Genomic DNA, 19,285 nt, shown 5'->3' with positions numbered 1-19,285 from the left:
TCCAGAGAACAGGAGACTGAAATAAGTATCTCCAAGAACTGCTCTGCATTCAAATGAAAGTATAAAATGTCTGCGGGGCAGGAAAAAGTGTATTGTTTTGAGACTGGGGATATTTATAAATTGTTTGAGATTCTCCTTGGCAGATATGTGCCCAGTAGCCCTAGTGCAACAGCCTCCACTGCATGCCCAGCTGCTTTCCACTCTCACAGTCACTGTATTCAACCCATGGTTAAAACATTTCTCCATACAAATTTTAGAGGAAGAATGTCTTATGAAACAATTCAATAAATTAAACTTATCCATACTTGGACTTGTAAAAGAAAGAAAGGAAAGGAAAAATTTATATTTGAATATACAACTATTGTTTAGTAATTCAAACTTGCAGTGCTTCTGATATAAAAATATACTGAAGTACTAACTTAGTGTGATTTTCAAGAGGCTGGTCTTTATCATAAATCCTCTCCATCAGGCCAAGACTAGATAATATCCATAATTAGTAACACTTTCGAATAGGTTTTTAAATTTCTTTTTTGTCCTTACTTTACCATTGTTGCACATTTCATGAAATGCCAGTTTCAATTGTATAAATCCGGTGACTAAAACGTAAACACATCCCTCCAATTCAAAATGGCCTTTAAGAGGCCAAGCACGAGGCCGTTGTAAACAACATTAGACATAACAGGGAACAAAATCATTGTGGCTCTTGTATTTTTAGATTGAGTTTAGAACTATACTGTGTATCCAGGCTCACATGACTCTGCCATGTGAATCATTCACAGGGCTTCTGTAGTGTGGCTGCAAATGTGTCTCCCTGTGGGTGCTTGATGCTAGGATGTTAACATTAATGCTCTCTTACCACTTGTGTGTAGGGGGAAGGGGAAATAGTATCCTGTTCATGTGAGGAAGCATTGAATTAACTGCTAATCAACCAGAGAGGCTTTCTAATTCAAGTATTTGGAAGTTCTCTTCAGATCAATGAGGGTTTTTTAAAAAAAATGCATTAGTTTGTTTAATGCGATGTGGAAAGGAAAAATAATTAGGGATATACTTTTTCAGCATTTTCATGTAATCATGACTTCCACTGTAGACATTTTAACAAGTATCGTATTCAAAAATGTAGAGCAAGCTTTTAATTGTGCACCTAAAACATATGTTACAAAATGCTGTCAGTGTAAACCTTTCTTCTTTTTTTGTACCTTTAAAAAAACATTCCCAGTATTATTTGCAGAATGTTTTCCAAGGCGATATATTTGCGTCATCATCCCAAGTTGTTTGCAAATGGTGTCTTTTTCCGACAGAAGGCTCTTTGATCTAGCAGCATCTTCTGTCAGTGGCACAGGGATCAAGGTGATTTTTGAAAAAAATTGTCCCTCTCATCCTGACAACAAATGTATGCATAGGGCAGTCAACTTTCTGCCCCTAATAAGCCCATGCAAGACACTAAGGCACACAAAGCCTATATAATCAACTCAGTTTGCACTTAATGGGCAAAGGCTGGTCTATGTTTACCTTTTGGGATACTCTTCTTCTCCATTTATTATTGTTATTGTTTTGACCATCATGGTCATATTAGCCCAAGGGAGTAAATAACAATAATATACACTGATACAGTAGTGAAGGGCAGCATCTGGCTTAATCAAGCCATGGCATTATTCAGCAGGCCTTTCGCTCAAAGCTTTTCAATAGGGCTGCACCACTCAGTCTGTTATAAATAGCACACACTATTTATCACATCTTTTCTATGACTAGTAGGTCATAATACAAGAACAGCAGAGGCAAAAACTAATGTATGAAAGTTCAGGTACTGGGATAATTATAATAATTTAAATGATGTGCAATTTAAAATATGCCTAACAAAATATGAGTCAAGTCACCCTTTTCCAAGGATAGACTTGAAACATAAAATTTTTTACTGCTCTTGTTCTTTGTATACAACAGACATAAAGATTTGCCACAATTCTGGATGTACTAGGTAGGGCTAGATGTCTGGATAGCTTTTTTCTTTAAATATAGCAAATGCTTAACATATTTAACATACTAAGGCAGAATGACCAGCACCAGAAAGAAAGTATAAATGAGACGAGGGAATCGTCTAAACAGAAAAGTGGATATTTCTTCCTTAGGTGTCATTTGCTTTCAAGAATATAAAGTACCAAAGAAAGTGTCTGCTTTCCAAAAGACTTAATGCTGAGTTAGCATACCCACAAGCAAGCACCAGGACTTATAAAGAGAATTTGTATTAATATTTTGATGATAGCTTGAAAACTTCTTCCATCTGTTGCTTCCCTATTTTCTAGCTGTTTTCAGCATTATAATGTATCTTTTGGTCTCATCTGCTGCTTTCCCCCATCTCTTCCAGTTTCTAAAGAGCTATGACAAGAAACACCTGGCTTGGGTCCACGTTCTCCTCTACAAGCTGGGCACAGCAATTTAAAGAGAACACATATGAATCATCAGCTCTTGTCCCTACAGCCTTTTGCTTCCACCCTAATGCTCTGAGCATGCCATGTGCGTGTAATCTGCCCGTGACTGCACTGCCTAGAAAATATGTCTATCTAGGCAGCCAATCAATGATGCACTAAGTAACGATGCACAGATGCTATGCACTCAGTGATTCTACTGACCATCCCATGAGAGATTTTGGAGTGTGGCAGAAACATTGCTGCCAGTGGCTGACACTGATCAGAGAGTCGCCTTACATCTTTTCCAGTTTTATCCTCTCAAGATGAAAAGTTCCTGCCGATAACCAGCTTAGTCATTCTTTATGGCACCCCTCCTTCTTCAGATGCAGGGAAGGAAAGCTAGAATAGCTGGTTTGGAATTTTTCAACTGCTTCTTGAAATGCTACAGAGTTTCAAACTTCTGTAAAGGTATCCTGAAATATTTTTACCTAGAATGTTACAGAAGTTCCTAAGATTTAGCTCCTTCTAGAGCACCACAGTCTTGGCAACTAGAGAAACATTTTAATAGTTGCCCCTTTTGCTACATCAGTCTTTTACAACTTACTATGTTTGAACTTAAGCACTAAAAACTTGGTTGTTAAAAATCGCTTACCTCTATACACATTAAATTTCCTTTTGGCTGTGCCCTGTTCTGTTTAGAAGCCTCATGTAGAGCCTCGCATGTATCTGTTTAACTTAGCTTTACAATATATTGAAATAATGGTACTAATATTATTTTTCTCCCAGGAGGATCCACAAATAGAAGCTGACAGAGATGGAGAAAGAGGGATGTTGAAAGACTCTTATGGGACTTGCATATCCTGTTAGGCAAATGCATTTTGGAGTGTTGAATTGGCTGTTGACAGCTGTTCCGAAAGAGCCCTGGAACAATGCAAGTGAAAACAAATGAACTATTTTGGTAGCCTGGTTTATTTTATTCCCAAGACACAGCTCCTTCACTCCAATTTATGTTCTACAAAAGGATATTTTGTAAATTACCGTAAGACATCTGAAAGCAGTCCTGTTTAGGGAAGTTTTTAATGTTTGATGTTTTATCGTGTTTTTAATATTCTGCTGGAAACCGCCCAGAGTGGCTGGGGAAACCCAGGCAGATGGATGGGGTATAAATAAATTATTATTATTATTAATAATAATAATAATAATAATAATAATAATAATAATAATAATAATAATAATAAAATGCAAAATGTATTACAGTGGTGCCCCGCAAGACGAACGCCTCGCAAGACGGAAAACCCGCTAGACGAAAGGGTTTTCCGTTTTGGAGGCGCTTCGCAAAACGAATTTCCCTATGGGCTTCCTTCGCAAGACGAAAGCCCATAGGGAAATCTCCGGGACAGTGGGGAAGCGCAGCGCTTCTTCCCCACTGTCCTCGGACCTCCTCTGAAGGCTGGCGGTGGGGCGGAAAGCCCTTCTCCCCACGCCAGCCTTTGGAAGGCTCCTCCGAAGGCTGGCGGTGGGGCGGAAAGCCCTTCTCCCCGCGCCAGCCTTAGGAAGGGTCCTCCGAAGGCTGGCGGTGGGGCGGAAAGCCCTTCTCCCCGCGCCAGCCTTCGGAAGGCTCCTCCGAAGGCTGGCGGTGGGGAGAAAAGCCCTTCTCCCCGCGCCAGCCTTCGGAAGGCTGCTCCGAAGGCTGGCGGTGGGGCGGAAAGCCCTTCTCCCCACGCCAGCCTTTGGATGGCTGTCCTGAAGACTTGCAGTGGGAGGAGGGTTTTCCTTCCCACCGCCAACATTCAGAATGCTGTTCTGAATGTTGGCGGTGGGGAGGAAAAACACTCCTCCCACCGCAAGCCCCGGGAACAGAGGAGAAGCGCTGCGCCCCTTCCCCTCTGTTCCCGTACCTGTCCTGAAGGCTTGCGGTGGGGAGAAAAGCCCTTCTCCGCACCGCCAGCCTGGCAAGCGGTTTCCATAGGAACGCATTAATTGATTTTCAATGCATTCCTATGGGAAACCATGCTTCGCAAGACGAAAAACTCGCAAGAAGAAAAAACTTGCAGAACGAATTAATTTCGTCTTGCGAGGCACCACTGTATATGCTTTAGATTACTGTTGGGAAGAGCAAAAAAATTAGAATATTTCTACTTCCTAATGAAGTAGTTTTAGACAGATTTTGCCCAAAAGAGCTGTCAGAGTTGAGCTGGTTTGAGAATGAGCCCTCACTTTCCAAAATGACTTTTGCATTATTTTTACTTTATTTATGTGGATACCACAATTATGCTAGCCACTGAGTTCTAGTAGAAGTACTTACAACCACAAATATAAAACACTGGCACACAATGCCTAAAAATGCTACACACATCACGAATGGGGGTGGATTAGGACTCCAATTTTACTTTTAAGACTTGGATTGGTCTTCAAGGAAGAGTGCAGTGAATCATGCAAGCTTCCTCAGAGCACAATTCTCCCTCACATCAGCACTCACTAAGTTATGTCTATGCATCATTTGCTGAAGGCTGTCAAACACTGCAGATGGTCTGTAGATAGTGTACATATGGCACTTGCAGACATTTAGATTTTTGGAAGAGGAGAGGAGGCTGGTTTCACAAGGATGGGGGATCTGTACCATCTGTTTGCAAACAGGATAAAGATACCCAGGAACTGTGCTGCATAAATGCTATGACACAGGTGGCACAGGTGGCCTAAACCACTGAGCCTCTTGGGCTTGCCAATTGGAAGGTCGGCGGTTCAAATCCGCACGACGGAGTGAGGTCCTATTGCTCTGTCCCAGCTTCTGCCAAACTAGCAGTTTGAAAGCATACCAGTGCAAGTAAATAAATAGGTACCACTGCAGTGGGAAAGTAAATGGTGTTTCCATGCGCTCTGGCACTTGTCACAGTCCTCTGTGCACCAGTAGCGGTTTAGTTATGCTGGCCACATGACCTGGAAAGCTGTTTGTGGACAAACGCCGGCTCTCTTGGCCTGAAGCGAGAAGAGTGTTGCACCCCATAGTCGCCTTTGACTGGACTTAACCGTCCAGGGGTCCTTTACTTTGTTACCTTACATAAATGATCCAAGCATTTTTCATACCAAAGGGCATAGCTGGAACCCACAAAAGGGCACAAAAGTCTCTATTTCATGTGACAGTTCAACAGATTATCTCACTGCATTTTAAGCACTTCAGTGGGAAGAACTGACTCACTGGTAAGTTATAAGGAAAAGGCACTTGCTGACACCTCAAAAGTGGCCTAAAGCCTACTTGCCCCCATAAATGGGCTTCAGAAGCTTGGAGGATCCTTTGTAGCTGCTTTTCATGGGGACTAGGAGAAGGGATAGGGAGAGAATCAGCCTTCTTTCTAAACCAGCAGAAGGCAGTGGAATCTTCAGTAAATGTAGCTTGTATCCAGACGCCTTTCCTTGAGAATGTTCAAGAAATTAAAATACATAAAGCAATGTTCTTAACAGTATAATAATAAAAGCAGTAAAATATAATTATCTGCAAATTAAAATCAAAGGTGGAAGCTGCATTGTTCCCAGATATATTTTTCATGAAGTCTGTTAACTTCAAATGCTTGCCTATCACTGTGCACATGAACTTATCATTAAACCTACTTTGCATCTTAAGTGCTAAACACTGCTCTTCTAAGAGCCAACATCTTGCTTTCAATAGTTTCTCTCTGAGAAATGAACACAAGGAAATGAATATATGAAAAGTTCATTAGCTTAATGAATAAATGAAGATAAAACCATGCCTTACCTTTACAAGATTCAAAATTATGATAGGGGAGCCAAACCTCTGGAGCATCTGATCAAAATGAAGAGCAGCTGCACGTGCATAGGGGTCAGCCTGATCCACTAGAAAAAGGAACTACTATTATTAAGTGGACTGTGATTATTTTGTTACAGTGGTACCTCGGGTTAAGTACTTAATTCGTTCTGGAGGTCCGTTCTTAACCTGAAACTGTTCTTAACCTGAAGCACCACTTTAGCTAATGGGGCCTCCTGCTGCCGCCACGCTGCCGGAGCCCAATTTCTGTTCTTATTCTGAAGCAAAGTTCTTAACCTGAAGCACTATTTCTGGGTTAGCAGAGTCTGTAACCTGAAGCGTATGTAACCTGAAGCGTATGTAACCCGAGGTACCACTGTATTAGGAATTGCACCACTAAATGTGCCAAGTTTTAGCAGTCTCCAAAAATATTCAGGCTGGCATAGGAGTGGGAGCATTTGACTACAGTGTCAAGCACACGCTATGAAGTTTTAGCAAGCTTAATAAACTTGTAAATAAATTACAACGTAGGGAGAAAGAAATATTTTTTGGTTTATTTCAGACTGTTGAAATTCTTTGCCTGCTAGCCTCTTGTTAAATATATATTTACTCCTGACCTGTTAAGGGACAGCCAAAAAAAAAAAAAAAAAAAAGAATCTGGAACTCCCATTTAAAATGATAAAATAGAAATGAAAACTAGCAAGGTTGGAAGCGCAAGGTAAGGAAATGTTGGGCAAATAATTCCAAAGGGAGGGTACAGCCGTGGTTCTACAATCCTTGTAATTTTATTGCCAGGCTGCAAACTGGGGGCAGCTGTGTGTAGGGGGAACTGGACAAAACCCTATGCAAAACCGCCTTCAGCTGAAAAATCAGACCTAGTTTAGGGAGTGAATAGTGGAGCCCAAACAGGTCCAAGGAATAGATCTTGGAATAGCTGTCTGATCAAGCTAGACATTAAAAGAGATACCTAGTTGACACCCGATGTCCCGTTACTTTCTCTTCACCTACAATTGCTATGCGTGTGCGCAAAAATAATAATAATTCCTTGTCTTGTCTGCGATGTGGAAGGACAACATTTATATTCCCTGCGTCCAATGGAATGGATTAATAGAGCTAGTGATTTGACAGTAGGCATCTGTACAAGTTCTAAGATAACATATTGTATACACACATGTAATTGGTGGCTTAGGCATCATTGTTGAAATATCCTGAGACCAATAGAGAGGGACAGAACCCCGCACTTGGACATAAGATGAATAGCTTCCAGCAGAAAATGACATCACTGAAGCATCATAGAGTATTTGTTCAGTTTCTACTTCGTTAGCTACATCTCCCTGTACCAAAAAAAAAGCCATGACATCACATTTTCAGCCGCATCCTCGTAAGTGACATTTATACCACCCATTTATCAGACTTATCGTAGTTAAAGCAGTGCTGAACAAATGCACTTGTTCTTAATCCAACTTTAAGGTTTTTAACTCCAGACATAAACAAATTTGTTTGGAAGAACGCCCTATTAATTTTAGTTTTGCTTTCTTCTACAAAAACATTTTCAGGTTGAACAGCCTAAATCCATAGCTGCGTCAAACCAGAGACCCATGAGTGTACTAGAAGACTGCCTGGTATAAGCCTAAGGAATTTAATTACTGAAATATGCTTTATCTTGTCCCAGATGTTTTGTTCCCTTACCTATATAGGTAAGCAGCGTCTCTAGGCAACAAAAAGAACTAAGGACAGACAATTCTGAATAATCCCCTAGACCTTGATGTTCACATGGAATCCAATCATCATCTGAAACGTCCACTTGAGAATAAGGATCCTGGGTATACGCTGGCTTGTAAGTCTATTTCAGGAATGGGAAACAATTTTCATCTGAAGGCCATGTTCCCTTAGGGCTACTTGCCAATGGTAGTTGCACCGATAGGCATAAGTAGGCATGTTCCTATGTGAACATGCACAATGTGATTAGAAAATTGTAGCACACCTGTAATTGCACAACAAAGCCTAGAAAAGATATATGGTAAATTAGATCACTGAAATCAAGGACACTCACTAATGCCCAAGGGTTTCCAGTATTTTACATTAAAAAAATTAAGCACATTAAATACACCACATGAATTTTGAACTATAAATGTCATCCTCAAAAATACCATGATTTACAAGTTTTAGATTTGCTTGTATCGTTGCCCAAATGAGGCAAAATACCCGTGCTACAAAGCTAAAGGATTTAAGGTCTTAGTCTCTATATAGCAATAACTTGTCTTCATGAAACTCTCACAGTGAAAAAACAGATAATGATCTATTTTACCTCACAGTTTGCTCCTCTCTTCAGAAACCGTGTTCCAGCAAATTTACTTGATCTTCTAGCTATCAGGGTGACGTACACTGGACGACCATAAATGAGCAGCTCTTGGAAGCCAAGTTAAGGGTTACAGATGTTTATATTATTTCTCTAGCTTATTTCTCTTGAATTTTCCCTTAGTCCTGGCATATACACGAATACACCTACTCTCAGTGCCTTTTTGTAACTTGTTTTGAAGCAGATGAAGAGTATCTTCTATTTTTTTAATATATAGTCATCTGCAGGGCTTCCATTTCAAACGAGAATATTGATAACAAAAGCAAAAGAAATGGTTATTAACTATTTTGGATTACTTTATCTGGACAAAGAGTTATTTCAAGCAGATATGAGAACTCTCAAACATTCAGCAGCCCTGAGACTGTGGGACTAGAATATCAGCTTACCACTTTTGCCACAGACTTGTAATCCCATGCATCTTCTCAAACAAGAAATGTGGGTTTTTGCAATAAAATTGAAAGATAAAAAAAGCAAATCCCCTTTCAATGCTCTTTCATAAATGTCCTCAATGAATGTACAGGGTAGCCATGGCTACTTCACAAAGACTATTTATGCTAAGGCTAGATGACCTTCTAAAAGCAATGCTGAATGAAAGCATATTATTTCCAGAATGTTTTATATATATTGAACTAAAAAAGAATCTAAGAACCAAATTCTAAACATATAGTTATGCAACAATTCAATTTCAGATATTACGTTGAGCATCAGGCTTCAGTATTACAAATAATAGTCCTTGATAAGCGTGTGGGTGTAGGGGGGAGCTTTGGAAGATACATGCCCTGTGCTCACATGCAACGTGATTTGTGTTTAGAAATATCTGCAGTTTTCAATCTTAAACATATGGAGCTACAAGTAAAGGTTACTACAAATGGAAATAATATTTTAGACAGGATATTTTTAGTTGCAATTCAAAAATAACAAATGAAGTGTCATTTGCTTCAGTGTATATTCTATTTGATCCTTCTGTTGCACATTTTGGAGCTGTTTTCAACTAATGTATTTTTATAGTAATTCTACTCTTTTGTGTTTCCAACTATCTGCCCCTAAATTAGTCTGTTCAATTATCCTATTGAGACCTGACTTCACAGTGGAGCTAGTTAAAGACATGGTCACTGTGATAGGTAAATTAAGCTATTATCAAGCCCTTATTTCTTCACTGGCAATACTAGCCCATGCACGATTTCTCGTAACATGCATGCTCGGAATAAGAATTTTCCTTCATTGTGTTTCATTATCTATGCAGCAGATGAAAACTGAAATCTCATGTCCCCTTTTCACAGCAATTAGACCCAAGAAAGATCCTTTAAAAAAGAACTAGGCAATTAATTTGTGAATGGGTTTAATCAGCATGTCCGAAGACACTGAACAACAACTATATTGTGTGTTACCATAATTCATTTCTCTTTCTACAATTTCAATTTGCTGTTCCTGTAGTAAACATAAATCACCAACAGTAGGAGGATACTTGACTGTCCACAAAATCCATGAATAATATACAACAACCAGTCTCGATGAACCGTGGTTTTGACTATGTCAAGCAGTTTACCATTCCACACATATTTCCTATAAGGTTCACTGCAAATTCCAAACACACCTGAAAAATAATTGCAACCAAAACAGTAAGTATGTGTGTTCAATGTGGATTTTAATCAGACTGATTGTTCCCAACTCAAATCAATTGCATACGTATTTAGGCAATAATCTATTTTTATCTATCTTAAACAGTGAACAAAGATCTTTTTCATAATCACTGATTTTGAATGCTCTCACCCCTGAGATTCTGCACTGTTTTCAAGGACAGGAGGAAACAGAAACAAGGTCAATAGTCTCTGGCTGACCATTGTTGGAAACTCGACTACACAAATCTTTGGTCTGGTGTAGCAGAGCTCTACTTTAGTCATATACAGTGGTACCTCGGGTTAAGAACATAATTCATTCTGGAGGTCTGTTCTTAACCTGAAACTGTTCTTAACCTGAAGCACCACTTTAGCTGATGGGGCCTCCTGCTGCCACTGCACCGCCGCTGCACGATTTCTGTTCTCATCCTGAAGCAAAGTTCTTAACCCAAGGTAATATTTCTGGGTTAGCAGAGGGTTACCTGAAGCGTATGTAACCCGAGATACCACTGTACTACGACTACAGTCTATGTCTTGTAAAGGTGAAATGGGAGCAAGAGCTCAAGCCACTCTCAGGAAACAAAGTTCCCCAATACTATTATTAATTTTATTATTTATTCAATTTACATATCTCCCTTTATCCAAAGATCCCAGGGCGATGTATTAAGAGCCATATAGGAAAGCCAGATTTCCTTCAAAATTATAGAATGAGAGTCATTATATATGCTTCTCCCCCACCCCAAAAATGGTAGGAGTTTTACAAACTGCCCACATGAGTGGTACTTCATCTAATTATTATTAATGATTCTATAAGATTCCAGGATAGCTGACATGAGTGCTTCTCATGCTCACTCCCTTCACGATGAGATGGGAGCTATGACAAAAAACCAACACCCTACTCATGTACTCTCAAATTTTAACTGTGGAGGGGTTGTAGAGGTATACCTGCTGGCCCTGGCCCCTCCACCCCAACCTTCTCATATTGACTGGAAACATGAAGGGAAATTGAATTTGCATTTGAGTAAACATGGTTGCAATCCTCCTTGCAAAGTGGTACCTAGGGAAGAATTGTAACCATTTTTGGCCATATGCACTGATAATTCCCCTTTAATCCTTCCCACTCAACATGCAAAGGTTGCAGGTGGAGGCCTGTACAGGCAGCCCCTCCACAGATACAATTTAAGAATGTCTAAACAGGACCCAAATTCTCCACATTTTTCCTCCAGTAACTTATACCTCTCTTTTCCTATAACTGAAATTTTAAAAACAAATTTAATTTTCATTGCTGATCCAAAAATAAAATAGTGAAAGGCTTTGGCTTAAGTTCATGAGTGCTCCCAAACACTACAATTCTAACAAGCACTACCCTATTTTCCCATCAGTATTTGGCACGGTTGAACAAAACAGCAGTAGCTATTAACACTATTTAAATGCTACGGAAGACAGATTAATGCTTCATGCATAAATTTGTATCTGTCAAACCTTCAAATTAGTTGAATAATCAATTGTCCAAAAAAAAATATTTCAGCATGTCCAATTATTCTCCTGAGTTACCATTTAACTTACCAAAATAAGCAATTAATCTTTTATAGACATTGTCTTGGTCAAAAACATAAAAAAACCAACTCCACTAGCTGTAATTGGCCCTTTATGTAATCTTTCATTAATTTGGAGCTGTTACAACACTACAATAATCAATAACAAAGAGCTAGATGTTTCTGCTGTTGAAATAATTCCAAATATATGCCTGATGGCTTATTTCTATTTAAGTCACACTCACCACTTCCACCCTGAGTTGCAAGTCCCTCATCTTCAAAAATATCAAAACTCTCCTGCCTCGTTCGAGTTGTTTCTGCCTTTAGTATGTCAAGAGGCATCCTCAGAACAGTAAGGTTATACTGAAGAGAGTGGGATAGATCATAGCTGTAGCTGAAATCAGGATGAAAAAGAAATATAATGGTAGAGGCACTTTTGACATAATTCAGGAGACAGGTCCGCAGTTGCTCAAATGCAAAACAGGCTACCTTCAGGTGTTATGGCTTCTACATATGCCTTGGGCGGGCCTAATCCAATATGGTACAGAAGGGTCAGTGGGGTGTAGTGGGCAGAATATGAGCTCTTCCTCAGTCAAGACACAACTTGAGGACCATGTCTAGTCCCTCATCATCAGAGCCTAAGAGGGCTGCTGTGATTATAAAAGGGAATAACTCTATTATGCACCTTGAGATCCTTTGGAGGTAGGGCAAAATACAAGCATTTACTTATTTAGTATTTCAGCTATTTATATACTGCTTTATCACATGACTTCCTGAGCAGTGTGCATAAAGATTACAAAAAGGCATGCAGTGGATAAGACCCATTAAAATTAATCATAAAAACATAAACTTCATTAAAATGCATGCTGAAATGGAAAGGTCTTTGTCAAGCGACTAAGGTTCAACAAGGGAGGGCACCTATCTGATCTCATCTGGGTCCTCAATACCAAATGTGCAGCTTCTGGTGGATACAAACTGGGTGTCTGAGCCATGGGGGACCACTAATGAGACACCCCCCAGGTTCTTAGTGGCTAGGCAGGGATATCAGGAATCAGGAAGTCCTTAAGGTACTCTGGACTCAAGATATTACGGGCCTTGTAAATGAATACAGTACAAGAACCTTGAACTTGGCCCATAAACACGTAAACAGCCAATGCAAGATTTTAAGCACCAGAGACATGTGCTGGCAGTAGCCTGTTCCTACCATCAGTCTAGCTGCAGCGTTTTGCACAAGATGGAGCTTCCAGAGCTGTCCCAAGAGTAGACACTTTTATTGAAACTGATCTGACTTGGGTATGCAAGGTAAAAACGATAATCCTGTGGTGCAGACATTTACAAAATAAAACAACAACAACAACAACTCTGAAGCTTTGTTATTAAATGGAGTGCTGAAACTGATAACTTGTAACTTTGGTGGAGCTTGGGCTTGGTTCGTAATGAGCTCAGTCCCTCACTCTTCCTTCCCATTACCCAAAGCTTAACTGTTAGCAGCTGCAGTTAAGCCTCTTGGGAGGCCTCTTTGTAACATCTCCCCCATCCTGATGCCTGAAATACTGAAATGAAAGCATCCCAGGCGCTAAGTATCTCAGGAAATGTAGTATTCCAGGACACTTGGAACAGAATTGCTGGAAATTACATGCCCTGTGGTTCTTGGCACCTAAGATACTAGTTTTTCTGTATCCTAGGCAGAGCAAGCCGCTGGGGTGCCTGGGGCGGCGCATGTGCCTTGCGCCCAGGGGCGGGGCCAGCCACCCATGGGGGCAGGGCAGGACACGGGGGCTGGGGCAGGACACTCTGTGGGGCTTCCAGAGTCTGCCTGCTTCCTCCCACTCAGCTGCCCTACAGCTGAGGGAGAGGCAGCGGGCGGACCGTTTGGGCAGCATTGGAGTCTGTGCATGCCCAAGCCACTGTGTCTCTCCCAGGGGAGACGTGTGGCTCTGGCGCATTGCAGGCCCCATGGTGAGTGCCGCTTGGCATTTTGTCACCCCCCCTCAGTAGTGACACCCGGGGCAGACCACCCCCACCACACACCCCTCCCTCCGCCCCTGATCCTAGTCAGCAGTGGTAGTGGAGATCTCACCCAGGTACATTTTGTGATAAGAAAAAGGGATGATGGGGCAGGGCTCTGGTGTGTGGGAGGAGAGCAAGACTTAGCTCCTGACACACTCTCAATGAAATGGTTGGGAATGCAGAGGAGTGCAAATTTCAGAATGGGCTCAGAAATAATGCTAGTCATTTTCAGATTTCATGGAGAAAATAACTTGTTTTAGCTGAGGCACTTTCTAAAAACTAAGATGGAAGGGTTCATCCATCATTAGCTTTGTATGCGGTCAATTGTGCCCACTGATCCTTGGAACTTCCACCTTCACCACTGCAGGGGTCAAACTACATGAAAAAGTCAACCAGGTAAAGGAGCCAGAGACAAGAATGGCTGAGACACTTTCACATATGATCAAGGTGTCTCCCCTGCCAAGTAAGTATCTGAACGTTCCTATGTGATGCCAATAAAGGTTACTTGACTTGACTTGAATTTCACATATGAGAACAGAAGGATCCTAGGACCTGGACAGTGGTAGGCAACAAGAACATTCTGTTTTAACAAATAAGAAGTTGCCTGTGAGTGTTTCTAAATGGAAATGCTTCAGACATCTTTATCCTTCTACAGGATTGTGAGAGAGATAATGGAGAAGAAATTCTTGGATGTTCCATAATTAAGAACCAATTTCAACATTCTAATAATCATTTGAAATGAAAAACGTACCTGAAATAAAAGTTACTAGACAGGTCCACGTTCTGAAATATTCGAAGGTATCTAAAGACACAGTAAGACAATATTCTCATAAAGCAAGGGTTTGTTTTGTTATAGCCCCAATACTTTAGCCCCTCCACCAACAATGAAACATCCTATCAGTCAAAGAGTCATTCTCATTAGCTCTGAACATGTTTTGAATATTTCTTATATTGGTTTGTGAGCTCAAAACCATATCCTCTCTATAAGAATGAAGATGCCAGGAGAACATATGATAGCTGTACATACCCTAGGAAAAAAAGTCATAAAAGAGAAGGAAACACCAAAACTTTAGTTAATGACAATGCACCAGTATAAAGACAAGCCACAATACTAGACTTCATACGATGTCAGGTGATGAGTCTTGGCCAAAACAGTGTAGGCCAAAGGTTTCCCACCAGTGCTCTGAAAGGTAAGGAAATGAGGCAGCAATCCTGCACAAACTTACCTGGAGTACCGTATTTTTTCGTGTAGAACACGCCCCCGTGTATAAGACGCCCACTATTTTGGGGGACTCCAAATTAAGAAAATGGTGGGTAGATTGCCTATAGTGGTTGAAATTTTTAGTTGTTGAGCTTTTTTGGGGGAGGATTGCCCAGAGTTGTTGAGCTCAACCGCATGACCTATGACAACACTCGCACATGTCACAAAAGCCATATATCGTCTGTCTGCTGATCAGTGACAGACAATCAACACCAGCCCTTGCCACAGCCACCAATAACATGCCCAATAGCTGCTGGCAATCTCCGGTTCGCATGACCCCACTATGCACTATCCATGTATAAGATGACCCCCAATTTTTAACATAATTTAATTAAAAAAAAACACCGTCCAATACATGGAAAAGTACGGTAAGTTCCACTGAATTCAATGAGTTACTTCTAAATAGACACACACACCACTGTGCTATTAACCCTTCTCTGTGCTATTAACCCATAGCTATGCATCAGCATTGGTGACCACACATTTGAGGTGGTAGATGATTTTGTCTACCTGAGCTCCACCATAACCAGCATCTTCTCCATCGATGCTTAGCTGGGCAAGTGTTTTGGTAAGGCAGCTACAGCAGTGGCTCACCTCTCCAAAAGGGTATAGGAGAATGTGATGCTAACAACCAATACCAAGATGAAGGTCTACCAGGATCACATAGTTAGCATGCTGCTTCATGGTAGTGAGATGTGGGCAACTTACACCCACCAGAAGCAGTGCCTCAATGCCTTCCATATCTGGGCATCACAATGCAGGAACGGGTCTCAAACAAAGATGTAGTATCCCAAGCCTACATTCCCAACATGTTTGCACTCTTGTCTCAGCAACATCTACACTGGCTTGTTCATGTCCACAGAATGGAAGATGGTAGGATCCCTAAGGACATGCTCTATGGGAAGCTGGCTTCAGGCAGCTGGCTTGTTGGCAGACCAACTCTGCATTACAAAGATGTCTGCAACAAGACTTGAAGGCTGGCAACATCAACTCCACTGTGTGGGAATCCCTTGAAGATTACCACAGTGCCTGAAGACAGTTAGATTGTGTATCCACAGCAATGACCAGAGGAGGAATGACGGCTGAGATGAGCGCAGAGAGAAGAAACACCATGATGCACAAATGGCCACCTTCATCAGCCCCAGTTTCTATGAAACATGTTTATCTCCTATTGGTCTCTACAGGCACCGTAACTCTCCAAAGGGTTGACTTCACCCCTAAAGAACCACTCCTCCATTATTTCCCAAGTCACATGGATGCCAACTTATGAGTAGACATGCATATCACTGTGCTATTAACCCTTGTCCTCTGTGTATGATTATGTTATCTCAAAGAGAAAAAGGATAATTTACCTTGCTTCATCAGGATGAGTCACTCGTACAGAGTCATTTGGAATATATATCATAGTTGTATCTTCTATTTTATACATTGCATGTCCTCCAATATCTGCCATCTTTCTTCTCTTTGTAATTAGCACAATGTAGTATCCTTCTAAAAATCTGACAAAGCCTGTAAAAGACAGAAGAAATTACTTCTGTCATTTTATTCAATATAGTACTAGACAGCTAAAACCAAGCACATGCCATTTCAAGTTGTATTTCCTAACACCTCAGAAAACTGCAGTTGGAGAAAAAAACTCCTGCGCAAATGGATCTCCTTTAATTTACAGAATTGTATGAAATGAGCATGCATTTCCTTCTAAATTGTAAACTAAATTATTCAAGGATATAAATTAAAATGTGCTTTCGAAAGTGGTTGCTGGCTTTTGATTTTCTTTTCTTTTCCTTACAAAATAATTTATTGGATTCTTGATGGATATTTCATCAAGTCAGTGCCGGGGTGAACTAAGGAAACCGAAAAACCCCATATCAATGTCTGATACTGCAACGTGACTGATTGTACAATGACTGATTTGTCTACACTTTGTCGTTATTAAATTCAACTTGAAAAAACTTTTCATCACTGCACGGAAAAGAACCCCTGCCTAGCAGAATAAGAAAATACCACATCCACTTCAAGTGGTAATATTTGATACAGAGACCAGGTGAATTTTTCATTCTTTGAATTTTATTAGGAGTAATCATTTAACTACTCATCAACTATGGATTCTGGCATTTGGCTAGTTACTCTGGCCCTTAATTACTTATCTACATTCAGAGACATTTTGCATGTTGTAACAATGCTGCATGTGTGTACGTGCAGGAACAACAGCAAATATAAGAACCACTGTTCCCTGCTTTTAAAGATCTTTGTCAGAGTCTCTAGTCTCTAGTCCAGCTATTCCCACCTTCAAAACTTAGACAAGTGGTTCGTGGGGATAGGGCTTTTTTCAGCGGCAGTGCCTCAGATGGAAAATGCTCTACACCAGGCATAGGCAAACTCGGCCCTCCAGATGTTTTGGGACTACAATTCCCATCATCCCTAGCTAACAGGACCAGTGGTCAGGCATGGTGGGAGCTGTAGTCCCAAAACATCTGGAGGGCCAAGTTGCCTATGCCTGCTCTACACAATACATTCAGCTGAAGTCTAGCTTTTTAACTTTTAGGCACAATAGCTTTTAACGGACAGGGTATTTTAGTATGCTTTGCTGCTGTTTTGCTTTTACAGTTTTTCTTGAATTGTCTGTACTTTTATTGCAGGGTTGAGGAACCTTTATTCAAACTGAGGGTCAAATTCCCTTTTAGTTATGGGATTTTGTGTCTGGTTTCATGAATTACCGTACTTTTCCGTGTATAAGACTAGTTTTTTTTACTAAAAAATAATGTTAAAGAAGGGGGGGTACTCTTATACACGGGGGCAATCTCTCCCCATTTTCTTAATTTTGAGTCCCCAAAAATAGGGGGCGTCATACACGGGGGGCATGTTATACACGGAAAAATACGGTAACTCTACTTACAAAGACTTGATAATATTCAAATTTATGCAAGTCACTTCGTAATAAATAAATAAATATATAAAAAGGTGTGCCTTACCTACTAAACCAAAAGCGGAGACTGCGCGGGATAATCCAGAGGAGCCCTTCTGTCCAATTTTTGTCCTGTTCCCCAGATCTAAGCGACCAAGCAGCTCTCTCACCTCTTGTTGGGTATAGACATGCTTAAAATGGAGAATGTGCAATCATATAAAAATATGTTCCTTTAAAAACTGCTCTGAATAACTGCATATACAGAAAAAGAAAGGACTGTTTCTATGTCTTGTTGGAAAACGAATGAACTGATTGCTGTTTTCCTCATCCTTTCATGTTTTGTAAAGCATAATCCAATTGTAAACCAGATGCTGCAAGATGTATAGCAGCAAAGTGGGTTGATTTCAAAAAGGGTTCAAATACAGCTTAGGCCCCAGTCTAAAGTGTTTTGTGTTTTCTTCACATTAAAAAACATAGATTCAATTATGGTTAATTAACATTCCAAAAAATCTTAAGCTATGTTGTTAACAACTCATTTAAATAAAACTGAAGACTCAATGAGGGAGATAGACTTTGTAATATGCCGATAGAAAAAGCTGGAGACACTACTGGGGCTGAATATTGTCACTTGAGAGGATTTTTCAAGAAGAATCCTTAACTAGGATGTTAGGTTTTTGATGGTTCTTGCTCATAGTATCATTCTAGAAAAATCCACACAGATGGTAAGTTGCCGCAGAGAACTCATTTAAATGGTTCCATAGGAAATCATTCCATCACACACACGCATGGCAATAAATAAGAGACCACTAAATGCATTCTTATGACTTGATCATTCAAAAGGGTATATCAACAGGTGGAGGCCAACAATCATTTTTCTCCATTATTATTATTATTATTATTATTATTATTATTATTATTATCTGCACAAATTGTATAGTAAAATGGGTAATAATATCCTTCTTAGTGCTTGGCAGAATGAGATAATTGTGAATTATCAGGCTGACACAAAAATCAAAAGCAATGGGTCTCACAGCCACTTGGCACACAACAAATAAGCACAGAGGGAGGGAGGTAGCATATCTTAATCAATTTCCATCTCTTTTACTATAGTACTGGAGATAAAACTAATGGATTTTCTTCAGTCCTGCAAGTTTCATTTTCTATGACACAGGAGAAAAATATGCAATCAAATTCTCTCTCAGAGGACATTGTAGGTTGTACCTAAATGTGTTCTTTCTTCAGAAGAGATCTTCCATAGGAGGAAGTCATTTCTGTCATAGGAACAGAACATTTTGATATGAGCCAAGCTCAGAAGTCGTTCCCAGTTACCACAACAAAATCAGCCACCACAGCCATTCATTTACTATTGTTCAGCCCCTCTACAGGAAAACAATATAAAATGAGAGGAACCAATATTTTGAAATGAAACATTAGGAA

General features: G+C 40.3%; 1 protein-coding gene across 3 annotated transcripts in view; it reads right to left on the bottom strand.

Moving 5' to 3' along the window:
- Positions 1 to 19,285, bottom strand: part of FIG4 (FIG4 phosphoinositide 5-phosphatase) — a 58,409-nt gene that overhangs the window by 30,850 nt on the left and 8,274 nt on the right. For all 3 annotated transcript variants that reach the window (XM_081186697.1, XM_081186698.1, XM_081186696.1), the window contains exons 3-10: positions 17,916 to 18,039; positions 16,296 to 16,452; positions 14,434 to 14,484; positions 11,918 to 12,066; positions 9,987 to 10,115; positions 8,471 to 8,571; positions 7,334 to 7,496; positions 6,154 to 6,251 (exon numbers count right to left, since the gene is read on the bottom strand). In XM_081186697.1, coding sequence (XP_081042823.1) covers positions 6,154 to 6,251; positions 7,334 to 7,496; positions 8,471 to 8,571; positions 9,987 to 10,115; positions 11,918 to 12,066; positions 14,434 to 14,484; positions 16,296 to 16,452; positions 17,916 to 18,039 — 972 coding nt within the window. The remainder of the gene's footprint in view (positions 1 to 6,153; positions 6,252 to 7,333; positions 7,497 to 8,470; positions 8,572 to 9,986; positions 10,116 to 11,917; positions 12,067 to 14,433; positions 14,485 to 16,295; positions 16,453 to 17,915; positions 18,040 to 19,285) is intronic.

This window comes from Podarcis bocagei (assembly GCF_964188305.1).
Source record: "Podarcis bocagei genome assembly, chromosome: 3".
Classification (NCBI taxonomy): domain Eukaryota; kingdom Metazoa; phylum Chordata; class Lepidosauria; order Squamata; family Lacertidae; genus Podarcis; species Podarcis bocagei.
Note: the sequence above shows the minus strand (reverse complement) of the source record. Positions and strands in the feature narration are given on the sequence as shown.